The following is a 17,534-nucleotide window of genomic DNA, read 5'->3' on the forward strand; positions in this document are numbered from 1 at the left end:
TATCATTTACCACTTAGCTGCCCAGATTGCCAGTTTGTCAAGATCCTGTTGCGAGGATGATGCATCCTGGATGGAATTAATTGGGCTGGATAGATTTGTGTCATCTGCAAATACTGATACAATACAACACTTACAATAACCTCCCCTAAGTCTTTAATGAACAAGTTAAATAAAAGTGGACTCAATACCAAGCCCTGAGGGACCCAATTTCAAGTAGAGTATGTACTATTAACAACCACCCTCTGTACCCGATCCTGTAGCCAGTTTTCTATCCATGTGCAAATGACTTTATTAAGCCCAACAGACCTTAGTTTAGAAATCAGTAGTTTGTGGGGCACGGTATCAAATTCTTTGGCAAAATCCAAATAGATCACAGCTACTGCCCCCCACTGTCCAGCATCTTACTTACCTCATCATAAAAAAAAAACCTAATTTGCAATCAAATTTGTCTGACATGACCTATCCTTCATAAAGCCATGCAGATTGTTGCTCATAATTCACTAGGCCAAATTTTTTTTTTTATTAAAGCTTTATGAATCATATCCTGAGTCAGCCACTGAGTAGATGTTGCTGATCCATCAGTGCAGCTATGAAGTGAGCTTAGGAACTCAGACTCCTCTATTGTATACACTGAAGAAAAGAACTGATTTAACACATTTGCCTTTTTTGTATCTGTTACAACCATACTGGTACCATTATATAAAGGAGCTACACTCTAACTCTTTACTCAGGGGGATCCAAATGCTGCTATAGTGTTAAGAGTACCCTCATCTTCTCAGCTAGCTAGTGAGAGATAGGAGCGCACACACACATTTATCAATATATACACAATTCATTAACCAGAAATGGGTGCGGTGGGGGTGGGTGGCGGAAAACATCTTTGACGTCATTTCAAATTATTTCTGGCAGTAAGTTATGACTGCAGGGAAGACATTCATCAACATTAGAAACCAGCAATCAATAAAAACCTAATAGAAATGCATATCCATCAACAATACTATACAAATCCTTTTTTAAAACCCACAGACAAAATTCAAGATGTAAAGCAAGCTAGAAATGAATGAACAAAATCTAATGTAAATCATGTAATACACACAAATGTAAAACACGTACATATAATAATGTAGGAGAAGTAATATACACACCACCACAGACTTGAAGCTCCTCACTGTCATATTTTATGCACTTAAACATACATCCCACATGGATTATGGGGGAACAATTTGGGTCAAGGACCTAACCCACTCTGACCCTCATATTCCCACAGAAACAGAATAAGAACTAACAGAGGGGTAGAGTTAAGTGGAGAGAGTTTGGCTTTTTGTGAGTGTGAGTGTTTTGGCAAATCCATAAAGCCACTCCAGTGGCAAATCGGCTTTTTCTTGGTGAATAAAAATGGTTCATCAGGTCTAGGATAGACCTGTATTGGGGGCTTTTGAAAAAGATTTTAAAAATACTGCTCGGATTGCGTAGTTTAATAATTAATAACAATAGACATTATACATAGATACTATATGTTATTTCTTTTCTTTTTACCAATTACAGGGATTCAGTAATCAAGTGGATGTGTCGTATATTGCTAAACATTACAACATGAGTAAAAGCAAAGTTGACAACCAGTTCTACAGTGTGGAAGTAGGAGACTCAACATTCACAGTTCTTAAACGCTACCAGAATCTGAAACCTATAGGTTCTGGAGCTCAGGGGATAGTTTGGTAAGTCTGTTTAATGCATTGCTATTTTGTTCACTAAATTCTTTGCACAATTTTGTAATCCTCAAGTTCCCTTTATCGCCTTCAAAAGTATAATTTATTACAAAAAACGATTTGTGATTGCAAACTTTTATTATATACTACACATGTTCACAAAAAGAGTTTGTTGCAAATTTTGCAGGGGAGTCTTTGAGGTCTGAAGTCAGTCAAAAATGATGCAAACAATGAATATCTTGGTTGCAACGTTTGCAATGATCTTTGCAAATGTTTTTTGCAACAAAACCTATTACATTCCCCCAATGGATGGTTAAATAACAATGATCGAATTTATGGCTAGACAATATAACTATATGCTAAATGAGATGGATTTACAGACACTTTCAGTACATGTCAGCAGAGGACATCCCACATGTGCAGTTGGGGGTCCTTGATTAAGAGAACTCAGTCCCAGTCAACTATTTGCTATAAGAACAATCATTCCAAAGCCCTTACCTGGAGTAATGTTAAGCAGTTCTGCCATATGTATTACACTGTATACTCACATTACATTATGTGATGCCATCTTCATTGATGTGACAATTGATGTGACAATTGTCTCGCAATAAACCAGCTAGAGGGCATAACTTAAACTCCCCATAGACGCGACGATTCTTCTTGCCGAACGACTGATTTTAGGGAAGTCCGACCAATCCTTCGAAATTATCGTGCGGTTAGTGGGATTTGAACGATCGTACATTTTAAGATTTTTCGGCCGACATCTGTCAGGAAATTGATCGGCCAGGTCAAAAAATCTTTGTCGGTCCCAGTGCAATCTATCTATGTTTGCAGGGCCAAGCAGGCAGCTCCCCTTTGTTTTCCTGGCAAATTGATCTTTTTAGTTGATGGTAAATTCGTACAATCGTTCCAAGAAGATCGTGGTCTCACGATGAGGATCTGATCTTTTAAAAGTCTCAACATCTATGGCCAGCTTTAGTAACTGGGGAGATCTGGGCCTGATACAATGCACATTCAAGTACTTAGAGAGAGCAGTTCAGTTTCAGGTAGGCCACTATTTATCTCAGACTCCTTCCTTTTTAATCTGTTGTGTTGCCAATTGGTGTGGAGGAAAATTGATGTTCAATATTAAAAAAAGATGCTTCAATCTCAGCCTGGCAGTTACAGGGTTGTACATTTGACATCTCTTTTCTGAAACGTATTTAAAGGTTTGTTAAAGGAACTTTACCCCTAAAATTAATATTTAAGCAACAGATAGTTTATATCAAATTAAGTGGCATATTAAACAATCTTACCAAACTGGAATATATATTTAAGTAAATATTTCCCTTTTACATCTCTTGCCTTGAACCACGATTTCATGATGGTCTCTGTGCTGCCTCAGAGATCACCTGACCAGAAATACTACAACTCTAACTGTAACAGGAATGTGGAAGCAAAAGACACAACTCTTTCTGTTAATTGGCTCATGTGATCCAACAAGTATAGTTTGTTTAGTATGTTTGTGTGCACAGTTAATCTTACAATCTTAGGGGGCGGTCCTTATTTTTTAAAATGGCAATTTTCTATTTATGATTACCCAATGGCACATACTACTAAAAAAGTATTGTATTGTATTGTATTGTATTTATTTACATATTTACATATACTTTCTATAGAGACCTACATTGTTCTGGGGGTATAGTTTTCCTTTAAGGGATCACATATATGCTGTAAGTAGCAAAAATGGACAAACTGGCAATCTGGCAAGCTAAGTGGCAGATGCAGTCCAATGCTGATAAATGTAAAGTTATGCATATGGGATTTAAAAATATGCAAGCCACATATACCATTAATGAGATCATATTAAGCAAATTCTTGATGAAGAAGGACCTGAGGCTACTTGTATATAACAGACTTAGCTTTGGCATGCAATACTAATCAAAAGCTGGAAGAGCCAGTAAGGCGTTGTCCTGTATTAGAAGTTTAGATTTATAAGAATGTCCTTTTCGCTGCCATCTCATTTCACTTCCCACCCATATTTGCTTCAGCTCTCCTTCACTTCACTCTCATACTCCACTATCTTCCCTCACACTCTTACAATTGGGGTACCTCAAGAGTTCATGCTTGGACTCCTCCTATATGAAAATTCAGCACAGCAATAACAGAAGTTTCTGCATTTATGTCCTATTCTGTCTGAAAATCAAAATAGACAAAACTGAAAAGGTTATCTTACCACCTTCCACTTCTGTTCCCCTGCTAACATCAGTATTACCGTAGAAACAACCATATAATCACAGTTCCCCAAATCTGCTGCATAGAAGTTACTCCAAGTCAATTCAAATACTTACAAAATCTTTTTCACCTTTCTTTACACAAGAAATGTACAAAATAGAGAAATACATGCCCTTGTAATTCCATATAGATTATTGTACACACTGTTCTATAGATTCCCTCTGTGTTAACTGGCTCCTGTCCAAGTAGTCATGAACACTACTGCCAGACTCATACACATTTCCTTTTGCTCCATAAGTGCTTCCAGTGATATAAATAATTCACTACGTGATTCTTGTACATTCTAGTAAGTACAGAGCACTCAACAATATTGCTCTACAGTATATCACCACTCTAGCAATCAAATACATCCCAGACTTAACCTTTGGTCTGCAAATGACTTCCTTCTCTAATATTCATTCATTCACATATGCATGGAATTTTTATATGCTACACCCATACTCTGGAATTCTCTTTTCTTTCACATTTGACACTTCCAGAACCTCAAGGCTTTCAAACTATCATTTAAACCCCCACCTTTTTATTCAATCCCATAACATAAGCAATTTAACCCCCATACTCTTTGCTCAAACACACATATACTAAGCTATTTTAATAATATGCAATTGTAACTGTACTTCTGTTCTGGTGAAATGGTTGCCTGTAAACTTTTTATATTTTGTACAGTATTTGTATACCCTTACTCTGCAAAAGGTTGTGGAAGAAGATGTGCTATATATATAATAATGATATTTGTAAAGCCCTGTAGAATATGTCAGCACTACTGTATATAATTAAAGGATAATGTAAACGTTTGTTTAAAAGCTGTACAATCAATCCAATAACACTTTGCATTGTATATCAATAGTTTATAATCTGGTACTTATTGTACATAATTTTATTTGTTCTTCTGATTAACTTCATAATGCTTATTTTAGAACTCAATTATTTAAGAACCAATTGCAAAGCAAATATGAGCACTATTTGACAGTATTCACAAAGGAATGGGTGGGAAAAAATAGGACAGGAGAGAAACATAAATAAATAAATAAGTTCCACCTCAACCCACCTGCACTATAGTAACCGTTTTTACAAATGCTGCGAGGACTGTGCACAAATGCTTAGAGGACACAAATGCAAAAAACGTGCTCCAGAACTTAATTTGGCAAAATCAATCTGGCATTAACACTGTATTGTGAATAAAATATGAGTGATTTATTTCAGAGTTTTCCTTTTTTACACACAGCGTTGCATTAAAACATTAGCATGGTACTTTGTTGGGTACAGTTTGGCGCCTATTTTAGAGGATTTGGAAATATTAAAATCAGAACCATTAGGGATCCATAATTATTCCATATATTTTTCAGGGTGATTACCAGGATTCCCATTAATGTCATTAGGAGACAATTTGTAGCATTTAATGAGCATTTCGACACCTGCTACAAGTTGCCACTTTTAATGTAAAATGAATCTATAGTGATTACTTGTGTGCAGTAGTTAAAATATGAATATGTAGCAGACTGTAATTGTAAATCTAGCAACCACACCCTTTTTCATGTTTACTCTGTAGAGCAAATGGTAAAGCATGCACATATTAAAGCATGCTCCATTTGTAAAACAGATGTTTCTGCATTTGGGAATCAAGTTCTATTAAAATATTGTAACACTAAAATTTCACTTGCATTACCATCATTGGTAAGTTGTTGTGTCTTGTAGAATGAGTTACTGGTCTTAATTATAACTAATGCAGCTGATATAAAAAGGACATTAAAGTGAGACAACATTTAGAAAACTACTATTTTAAAAACTGCCACTTTTTACCTATTTATCACTTTTGAGTGTGCAATCCCTTTATGCATTTTTATATATCTGATCCCATGATGCATTCAGTAAAAATGCTGTGGATTAGGCCTCATATTTTGTTAAGCAAGCCGATTATTGGACTGCTGTAAGGAGGACTGATATAAAGAGGGTTATTTACTAAAATATATTTTATTTTTTAAAAAAGCTTGACTAAACTCCCAGCCACAATTTTGCCTTATTTATCATTAAAGTAACTAGAATAAATTTGATCAGGGAAAAAGTGGTTATTGCCCGAAAACCCCACAAGCGCAGACCACAATATCTTCAAATTTGCATAGGGACATCTCTCATTGACTTATACATGACCTTGATAGGTTTGAAATGGCGGATTTTCAGATTCAGGCTTTTTGTAGCATCTGGTAAATAATTCTCAAAAATAAAAATTTTTTTCCACAAAAAAATTTAGTTTTTGCCACAAAAAGCTCAACCACAAAAATGACCCCCAAAATTCAGTTTTATTTCTTTTGACATAAAGAAAATAGCTCTTCGCTCTTTTAAAATGTTTTTCCCAACATTACAGGTATTTTTACACCGCAAATTTTTTATTTATTATTTTTGTACCTGTCAATATTGTATATTATTCTTTTAAATATAAGATAATGGATATTGTAAAGAAAACAGAAATGTTTTCTAATAATTAACAATACATCTTCTTATATTTTCATTCTATACTAGTTCAGCTAATTGACAGCACTCTAAAATTTTAATTTGCTTGTCATTGAGTAACTGTCAGCTTGCACTATTTCTAGCATTTATTTCAACTCCTACAACAATTCTGTTAATTATCCTCAGGCACTATCAATTTAGATCATATTGACTGACTAAGGGATCTTACTGATGAGCAGTTGAAGCTGCACTACCCTGCATTCCGCAGGAATAGATGCATTAAGCTTTTTTCAATTGGGCTGTACTCACACAAGCGCATGTAGGCGCCAAATGCAGGAAAAATGCAGCATGTTGCGTCTCAACCTGCGTTCGGCACCTACACGCGTCTGTGTGAGTACTACCCCATTGAAAAAAGCTTAATGCGTCTATTCCTGCGCTCCCCTGCGGCTGAATGCAGAAAAACGGAACACAGGGGAGTGCAGCTTCAACCGCTCATCAGTAAGAGCCCTTAGTTAGTCAATATGATCTAAATTGATAGTGCTGAGGATAATTAACAGAATTGTTGTAGGAGTTTTTTAATTTTTTTTTAATTTTTTTACGCTTATTAATTATTACATTTTTCTTTGCAGGAAAAAACTGATTTTTTAAAATTTTTCAGCCGAAAACTCAAAATTCTTATGTTTTTGCCCGGAAACTCCGGAAACTTCGGAAAGCCTAGCACACATCAAAAAATCATTGGGACTTCTCCCATTGACTTATATGCAACCTTGACAGGTCTGAGATGCGGATTTTCTGATTCAGACTTTTCCATCCTTGGGGTTTAATACATTCTGAATTTTTCGTGATTTTTGCCTTCAGAGTTTAGTAAATAACCCCCTAAATAGGGAATACATTTAATGCATGTATTAGTTTCTTCTTCTCTACCTCTTCTTCTTCTCAATTTTAACTCCTTCATATTAGACACAATTTGAAAGCTTATCTACTGTAATACCCACCCAATATTTTCTTTCTGTTGTAAAGGTTTACTTGCTTGTGCTAGCTGAAAGGACAAGTAATATATGTCTTAGTCCTTGGCATGCTGGATAAATGTTTTAGATCTGACTAAAGGTTAAATCTGAGCTAAAGCTCTAGGGAGCAACAGAGGAGTCATTTAGCCTTCCTCATCCCTGACAGCCAAGTGCTTTTGTATCCAGTTTGTCAATTACTTCCCATATATCATTGCTGTCACATAAGACTGTACTTTCTGGCTTTCCAGTATATATATATATATATATCTACAGACCAGCCAATTCCCTATGGGCCAGACTGTAAATTATATCCTTATAAACGGCGCGTTCTGGCGTCAGAACGCGCCGTTTATATTCTTAAAGAGACAGCAATTGCAGTTGCTGCTCTGTCCTCTACCGTTGCTTCACATCAGTTTAGCTTTCAAGCACCACATAATCATTTTCTTACTTCCCACACACGAAACAAACTCCGCCTGTTCCAGTTCCTCCCACGTATTGGCTTGTCTTTCGCTCGCGTCTCACATCTCGTGCAGCTGCCTCCCTGTCACAGGATTCCTCTCCGCTCGCTCCCCCTCCCATCCACCATCGCATTTGCAAGTCTCGCTCCCTCCTCCCATCCACCATCTTAAATCTCGCTCCCGCCTCTCATCCACCAGCTCAAGTTTCACACCCCTCCTTCCCTTGCCTGCGCTTTTCCATCTCAGCTGAATGACGTTACATAGAGCAGGCTCCTGAAGAACGCAAAAGTAATAAAGGTACTAAAAGGGCTGCAGGGGAAAAAAATCAACAAGGAGGGACAACAGTAAAAAAAAAAAGTATTACATTTTGTAAAAAGCAAAAACAGGAATTAAAAAGTAAACTCAGAAACTGTAGATTATAATCAATAATGTACCCCCTACTTAAAATTTATAAAGATATTATTAGCACCTCAGAGTTATGTGACCTGTATAAAAGCACTCGGCCTGCGGCCTCGTGCTTTTATATGGTCACATAACTCCTCGGTGAGTGATAATATCTTTATAAATTACAGAAGGGGATACATTATTCACTATATAAATATATATATATATATATATATATATATATATATATATATATATATATATATATATATATAGCAAGTCCAAAAACTGGAGCACACTTTTATATTAAGGCAACTGCCCAGGTGCTGGTTAAATTACTAACTTGTACATATCTCCACAAAAACCGCACACATAGGACTTGTTAGTGCAAAAAAATTGAAAAAATGTTTTATTCCGACGTTTCGGTTCACATACCCCACCTGAAGAAGGTTCCTGTATGTGAACCGAAACGTCGGAATAAAACATTTTTTCAATTTTTTTGCACTAACAAGTCCTATATACAGATGAAGCCACTTGGATTTGTGAGTTAAATGCGTCATGACTCAGAGTTAATTGAAGAAACTGTGTTATCTAAAGTTATCTTAACTCATTTAATGCATTTAACCTTTTCATTAGCATACCAAAGCACCATTGTTCACAATGGTGAATGCTTTAATTAGATGGGATGTTGTGTCACAGTTTTCTGTGTTAAATGAGATAAATGGGATATCTGTGTTTAGTTATTCTGTGTCAAACAGACAAACCAAAGTGGCTGCATCTGTATATATATATATATATATATAGACAAATACAAGAGTCCTCTGCACTCAACCCATTATCAATATATTTAAGACAGAGACATTTTGTGCATACTGCTACTGAAAAATGCCTTACCCTCTAAACAAAACAGGGATTGTTTGTCCATATATTGCAATATGTTTAAGCTGGCCAACTATGTCAAAGTCATCCCATATCTGGCCAGTCCTACGCTTAATTTTCATCTGATTCATTAAGAATTCAATTGCTTAGTTATACATTTTACAAAGGGACTAAGTTTTACCTGCAACCTACTAGCTGCTTTCAAAGTAAAACTCCCAAACTTGGCTGCCCTTTTATTAGACACCAGTGGGATCACCCTTCCCAGCTATAGTCAGGAGATCCCACTGGTGTCTAATAAAAGGGCAGCCAAGTTTGGGAGTTTTACTTTGTAAAATGTATAATCAAGCAATTGATCAAATTTGTGCTAAGATAATTTAAGCAACCCTTTTTTTCTCCCTTGCTAAAAGTCATCCTACACTTTCTTGAAGAGTTGTAATGTAACTACTAATACAATGAAAAACAAACGTATTTTATTTATATCCCTTTGTAGCACTGGGGAGTAAAACTGCACTACATCTTCAAGATAAGGCCTTACTAGTGCTTTGTAAAGGGGAAGATTTAGCTCCTCCCTTGAATCTATACTACCTTTTAAATGATATGTTAACTTTAAAAAAATCAATGTAAACTTGCTTAGATGCTTTTTTAATACTTTTAAAATGTTCTAATTTTTTTTGTTTCAAAGCTATTTAGCAGTATATTAACTGCTAACATAATGAATTTTGTAATATGAATTTTGAACATATATTTTCCCCACCCTACTAAGAACCCTATTCAAGTAGAGAATGTACCATTGACAACCACCCTCTGTATGTTTTCCATCTATGAACAAACAACATTTCCAAGACCAAGAGACAAAGTAATGCTTTATGTGGAACAGTAATAAAAGTTTTGGAAAAATGTATCTCATCTACTGCAACCCCCACTGTCCATGTTCCTACTTACATATAGGGGCAGATTCATTAAGGGTCGAATTTCGAAGTTAAAAATACTTCGAAATTCGACCCTCGAATTGAAATCCTTCGACTTCGAATATCGAAGTCGAAGGATTTAGCGCTAATCCTGCGATCGATCGATCGAAGGATTTTTCGTTCGATCGAACGATTAAATCCTTCGAATCGAACGATTCGAAGGATTTTAATCCAACGATCGAAGGAAAATCCTTCGATCAAAAAAAGGTTAGCAAGCCTATGGGGACCTTCCCCATAGGCTAACATTGACTTCGGTAGGTTTTACCTGCCGAAGTAGGGGGTCGAAGTTTTTTTTAAAGGGAAAGTACTTCGACTATCGAATGGTCGAATAGTCGAACGATTTTTCGTTCGATTCGTTCGATTTCGTTCGAATTCGAACAAATTTAACCAATTCGATGGTCGAAGTACCAAAAAAATACTTCGAAATTCGAATTTTTTTCATTCGAATCCTTCACTCGAGCTTAGTGAATCGGCCCCATAGTGTATACATATCTCCCAAATGTCCCATTCTTTGCGGGACAGTCCCGATTTTGACAGGTCAACCCGCAGGTCTGGATTTGTACTGAAATGTCCTGACTTTCTCTTTGATCTCCTGCACTGAACAGCCAGAAAAAAGATACAAAGTTTCTAACTTAATTGGCTTTTGGCAGAGAGCCCAGTATATCTGCCAAGTGCAAATTGTTACTTTTGTAACAACTTAAGATAAGCAAAGAAGCGATTGTAACAATTTAAGATAAGCAAAGAAGCAATTGTAACAATTTAAGATAAGCAGGTATCTTGGGGAAACAGTGACTTGCAGTTTAAAGGGCAAATCACCTTCATTAGCAAAACTGTAATAACACATAAAAACCACAGAAATGTGTTCAAACTTTCATAACCTGGCAAATTTTGTAAAATAAATCTTATTGAATAAAATTTTTTTGTCCCTCTTTCTATTACCAAAATGTTGGGAGGTACGTATATATATTTCCCATGAAGGGCTATTCTAAGGACTAAGGACTTGGAGATATCTACTATCTACAGTATATATACATGCACACTAAATAGGGAAATATTTTGTTAATCAGTGTACAATTCATAGAAACTTCTAAATCATGATTTATTCATTAGTAAATGAACCATAACCAACAGCTTTTGAGATTTGCTCTTACTGGCCAGCAGCCCAACCCGCTTTTGCACAATATAGGGATTATAAAAGGTCTAGTGCATTAAAAAAAAACATTTTTCCTGTTGAGCAATTTCTAATATCTTTAGAGAGATGAAGAAAACATCTCAGGATCCTAGTCCTGCAGAATTAATTCTGAAGAATTATCAAGAGTTTTAAATCAATCTAACTCTGTCTCTTATTTAAGTAACTCCATAAATTAAGATCATGGAAATAAGACATAAATAAGGACCTAACTAATGTACTTAATGTTACAACATATTTGTCATATATAATGACATTTTGCACATATATAATGTAGACCTTTGCTTCTTCACACTTTACTTTTTGTACTCTACAATAAAGTTCTTTTAAATTTAAAGGCAAACTTCCATTATTAGACTGAAATTTTATCAAGTTTAAGTACTTATAAAGAACTTTATATATGGTCAGTAACTCTCAGTGACTTTTAATATTCTTTTATTATATTATAAGTCAATGAGGAGTATATATGACTTAAAGAACATGTAAACACTATATTCTAGTACCATGTACTGTTTATCAGTTGGGCACATCTCCCCCACTGAACTGCATAATTTGTACTGCATATATCCCCTCTGTTTGCCATCACCATTGCATTTTCCAGCTTTCTCCTGGTGGCCATTTTCCCTCTGACACATAATCAGTGACATTTACATCTGCAAATAGCACATGTGTGCTGTAAAGTTCATGCAATCAATAATGTAGGCTTACACAGGAAGAACTTACTTTGCTAAAAAGATAAAAAAATAGGAGCAGGCAGCTAGAGCAAGGTTGCTATAGAAACCAGCAACTCATCTTTTCATTTGCTGCTAGATTGGAGGGCTTGTTATTTAAGAACAAATAGCAAAAACATTTTTATTCAGAAAAAAGTCCCACCCCAGCAACAATCACATTGTTCCATTAATTTTCACCTGTATATATTTGTACAAGTATTGTGTTTTTTAATGACTGTATTATTAAACTCTTCACTATCGATACTTTCAAAGCAGAAGTGACGTCTTGCAAAACTATATGTTAAAGTTGTACTGAGTGAGAAATAATTTCTTATTTTATCATTTTGTTTGTCTCAGTGTAGGAAGCATATTTGACATATCCATTAACTTTGATTTTTGTTTTGCTTATGTACTAATTAAATAGCTTTATTGAATTCAGTTCTCCAAGGAGCCAACATCTACAATGGCAGATGACTGAAAATGTCAAATATTGTAAAATTGTTATTATATATAGGAAACAGAAGTCCAGCAAATCATGGTTTCAGTTGGGGCAGATGCTTCTTCTGAATATGTCACATATGATTAATGGCATCTGACACTGCTCTCTGACAAACCAGATACATTGGTTGACTTATTGCTTGTGAATACTGGAAAACAAATGTGCCTACAACTCAAGATCAGTAGATCATTTACTTTTTCTATACAATGGAAATCAGTTTTCCCATAATTCAGTTTCACATTGTCAGGGCCCGAAGGCTCTGTTGTAGTGTGGACCAAGGAGGAGACAACAACACCAAGTTCGCGGTACAAAAGGATTTATCAGAAGAGTAGTCGTAATCAGGCAAATGGTCAATACAGGCGGCAAGGATCAGAATAGATGAAACAGGCAAGAAGTCGGTACACGGTTTGCAGAATATCAAGAAATCACACCCAGGAACTATACAAGATAGACCTATAATTGGGCAAGGACAGAAAGGGCACTTGGGATTAAATAGTCCAAAAGTTGGTGCCAAACTTCACGCATTGACGTCATGACGCCGACGCCGGCGTCCACGCGTTGGCGTCCTGACGCCGGCGCACATTCTGACGCTGGCGTCCATTCCGTCGCCAGCGACCAATCCTGGGGCGACACGTTTCTGACGCAGTCATATTACGACCAGGAAGAGCCGCATGGTGGAGCAGGAGGTCACCATCTTGGATGTCACGTGGTATAAGTTCTTTACTTTCCATTACAGTACCCCCCTCCTTAGGGGGGGCCACAGGACCACCGAGGCTAGGAGAAGAAGGAAAAAGTTTGTGGAACTTACGAACCAGGACAGGTGCATGAACGTCCGAGCTTTTCACCCAAGAACACTCCTCTGGACCGAACCCCTTCCACTCGATAAGATATTGAAGAGAGCCTCGGGAAATACGAGAGTCCAAGATCCTTTTGACTTCAAATTCCTTGTGATCGTCAACCAAAACAGGAGCTGGAGAGGAAGAAGAAGAGGGGCAAGACATAGCAGGTTTAAGCAGGGAAACATGAAAAACATTAGGTATCCGCAGCTCAGGAGGAAGTTGAAGACGAACAGCCACAGGGTTGATGATTTCGATGATAGGGAAGGGGCCGATGAATTTAGGACCAAGCTTGGGTGTAGGGATCTTGAGACGAATGTTGCGTGTGGAAAGAAAAACTTTATCACCAGGACTGTATGGAGGGGAAGAAATCCTTCTTTTATCAGCAAACTTTTTCTTCACCAGGGAACTCTTCTCTAAGTTTGCAGCAGTAGCATGCCAAATAGCCAACATGTGAGCAGCTTGGTCATTGGCCGCAGGCACATTGGTAAGAAGAAAATCTTGGGAAAAAGCCAAAGGATTGAGACCATAAACACAGAAGAAAGGAGACTTTTGGGAAGAAGAATGCAGAGCGTTGTTGTGGGCAAATTCAGCCCAGGGAAGAAGATCCGACCAATCATCCTGGCACAAGGACACATGACAACGAAGAAACTGTTCCAAAGCCTGATTGACCCGTTCTGCGGCTCCATTAGACTGTGGGTGGTAGGCAGAAGAAAATTGAAGGGAAATGTTAAGAGCTTTGCAAAGAGATCTCCAGAACTTGGAAATAAACTGGGAACCCCGATCAGACACAATCTCGGCAGGAAACCCATGGAGACGAAATATGTGTTTGATGAAAAGTTCAGAGAGTTCGGGAGCAGAAGGCAGTTTCCAAAGGGGCGTGAAGTGAGCCATTTTGCTGAATCTGTCGATCACCACCCAGATGACAGTGTGACCAGACGAAACAGGGAGATCGACAATGAAATCCATCGCCAAGTGAGTTCTAGGTCGAGATGGAATGGGAAGTGGCAAGAGTAAACCCTTGGGGGGGGAATGTCCGGACTTGGAAACAGCACAAGTGGAACAGGACAAAACGAAGTCTTTGACATCTTTCCTTAGGGTCGGCCACCAGACCAAACGAGACAGGAGCTCGGTTGTCTTCTTAACCCCTGGATGACCGGCCTGTTTGGAACTGTGAGCTTGGGATAAAATGTCATGACGAAATTCCGGAGGGACAAAGGCAACACCAAGAGGAGAAAAAGGCACAAGGGTGGAGTTTACCGTCAGAAGAAGATCTTTGAGATAGAACTGCTCCAGCTCCTACATCAGAGGCATCGACTTCAATGAAGAAAGGTTGAAGGGGTTCAGGGTGTCTGAGAATTGGAGCAGAAGAAAAGGCTTCCTTGAGGGTCTTGAAGGCTTCGAGAGCTTGAGGAGGCCAGTGTTGAGGTTTGTTCCCTTTACGGATCAGGGCAAGGATTGGATGGATCTTGGAAGAAAAGTTTTTGATAAATTGTCTATAATAGTTGGCGAAGCCAATAAATCTCTGAACTGCCTTGACGCTGGTAGGAAGGGGCCAATCCAAAATTGCAGAAACTTTGGCGGGGTCCATCTTAAAACCTTGTGGAGAAATGATGTAGCCAAGAAAAGGAATGGAAGAAACTTCGAAGGTGCATTTTTCCAATTTGGCAAAAAGATTGTTTTTCCTCAACCTGGAAAGAACTTCACGTACTTGGCAACGATGATCAAAAAGGTTTTTGGAAAAAATAAGAATGTCGTCTAAGTACACGACCACACACTGTCCCAAAAGATCACGAAAAATGTCATTGACCAATTCTTGGAAGACCGCAGGAGCATTGCAAAGACCGAAAGGCACGACGAGATACTCGTAATGGCCATCACGAGTATTAAAAGCGGTCTTCCATTCGTCTCCCTCACGAATCCGAATAAGATTGTAGGCCCCTCGTAGATCCAGCTTAGTGAAGAAACTAGCCCCCTTGAGTTGATCAAAAAGTTCAGAGATGAGAGGAAGAGGATATCTGTTCTTTACGGTGATTTTATTTAACCCCCTGTAGTCAATGCAGGGCCATAGACTACCGTCTTTCTTTTCAACAAAGAAGAACCCTGCTCCGGCAGGGGAGGTAGAAGGACGAATAAATCCTCTCTGAAGATTCTCCTGGATATAGGACTTCATAGCAGAAGTTTCGGAGGGAGAAAGCGGATAAGTGCGGCCTCGGGGAGGCATGGAGCCGGGTAAAAGTTCGATAGGACAATCATAGGGACGATGAGGTGGGAGAGTCTCAGCGGACTTCTTATCAAAGACATCGGAAAAGGCTTGGTACACAGGAGGGAGAGAAGAACTTGAAGATACTGAAGAAACTTTGACAACAGGAACAGCAGGTAAACAGTTGTGGATACAAAATGGACTCCAACGGGAAATTTGAGAAAAGGACCAGTCAATGACCGGATTATGAACACACAGCCAAGGCAATCCCAGGACAACGGGAGTTGAAGGGCAGTCGATAAGAAGAAAAGACAGTCTTTCCAAATGCATAGTGCCCACTTTGAAGGAGAGTTCTTGAGTAGACTATGAGATGATGGCAGAAGAAAGGGGATGATCATCAATCGCCAGGACTCGAAGAGGAGTTGCCAAGGGTTGGAGCGGAATGGTATGATTAACAGCAAAGGCACGATCCATGAAGTTGCCAGCAGCACCAGAATCGAGGAAGGCCTGAGAGGAGATCTTCTTGGAGCCGAACTGGATTTGGACAGGAAGAAGAAAGCGTTGAGCAGAGGAATGGGGAGGAGAACAAATTCCACCCAGGTAAGTCTCCCCAAGCTTACCTAGGTTTTGGAGTTTCCCGGCTTCACTGGGCATTCCAGGGCGAAGTGGGCTTTTCCCCCACAGTAGAGGCATAACCCAGCGGCCCTTCTCCGGAGCTTCTCCTGTTTGGAAAGGCGTGCCCGCCCGATCTGCATTGGTTCTTCAGGTGGTAAAGAAGAGGTAGCAGGTGCCGCAGGAGGAGGAGAGAGGTTGGAAGCCGGACTGGGAAGTAAGGGTCTTTGGAAGCGTGGCGCCAGGGTGGGTTGGTACCTGGAAAACTTCTTAGCACGCTCCCTGTCAAGTTCGACCTGGAATTCCCTCTGTCGAGTGTCAACCTTCACAGCCAACGCAACAAGGTCCTCCCATCGGGAAGAAATCTCACGAGAAACAAGATCGTTCTTGATGCGCATTGCCAGGCCGTTGTAGAAGGCAGCACGGTATCCATCATTATTCCACAAAGTTTCTGCCACGAGGGTTCGGAATTCGATGGCATATTCCGGAACAGAACGAGTGCCTTGCTGCAGCTGGAATAAACGAGCCGAGGCAGAAGTAGCCCGACCAAGAGCATCGAAGACTGTGCGAAGATCCTGGATGAAGGCCTTGGCATCATCAATTACCGGATCTTCCTTCTCCCAAAGAGGAGAAGCCCACTCCAGAGCTTTCCCTTGCAGGCGGGTAATAATATAGCCCACTTTAGCTCGCTCCGAGACAAACTGACCTGGAAGCAGGGTGAATTGGATCTCACACTGGTTGATGAAACCACGGCATGATTCCGGATCACCGCTATACAGAGGAGGTGCAGGGATGCGAGGCTCAGAAACCTGGAGCGGAGTTGCAGGAACCGGCATAGGGACTGGAGCCACAGGAGATAAAGCAGATAATTTCTCCAGGATTGCTTCAAGTGCCTGGCCGAAGTGGGTTTGCTGGGCTTCATAGGTGTGCATACGGGAAGCCAATCCACGAACGGCTCTGCCGACATCAGTAGGAACTTGGGGCTCCTCAGAGGGGTCCATGGCCCAATTATACTGTCAGGGCCCGAAGGCTCTGTTGTAGTGTGGACCAAGGAGGAGACAACAACACCAAGTTCGCGGTACAAAAGGATTTATCAGAAGAGTAGTCGTAATCAGGCAAATGGTCAATACAGGCGGCAAGGATCAGAATCGATGAAACAGGCAAGAAGTCGGTACACGGTTTGCAGAATATCAAGAAATCACACCCAGGAACTATACAAGATAGACCTATAATTGGGCAAGGACAGAAAGGGCACTTGGGATTAAATAGTCCAAAAGTTGGCGCCAAACTTGACGCATTGACGTCATGACGCCGACGCCGGCGTCCACACGTTGGCGTCCTGACGCCGGCGCACATTCTGA

The 17,534-nt window shown here is 39.2% G+C and overlaps 1 protein-coding gene across 6 annotated transcripts in view; it reads left to right on the forward strand.

Moving 5' to 3' along the window:
* Positions 1-17,534, forward strand: part of mapk10.L (mitogen-activated protein kinase 10 L homeolog) — a 142,878-nt gene that overhangs the window by 63,794 nt on the left and 61,550 nt on the right. For all 6 annotated transcript variants that reach the window (NM_001355484.1, NM_001355482.1, NM_001355483.1 and 3 more), the window contains exon 3: positions 1,546-1,715. In NM_001355484.1, coding sequence (NP_001342413.1) covers positions 1,546-1,715 — 170 coding nt within the window. The remainder of the gene's footprint in view (positions 1-1,545; positions 1,716-17,534) is intronic.

Source organism: Xenopus laevis, chromosome 1L (genome assembly GCF_017654675.1).
Source record: "Xenopus laevis strain J_2021 chromosome 1L, Xenopus_laevis_v10.1, whole genome shotgun sequence".
NCBI classification, from domain to species: Eukaryota; Metazoa; Chordata; class Amphibia; order Anura; family Pipidae; genus Xenopus; species Xenopus laevis.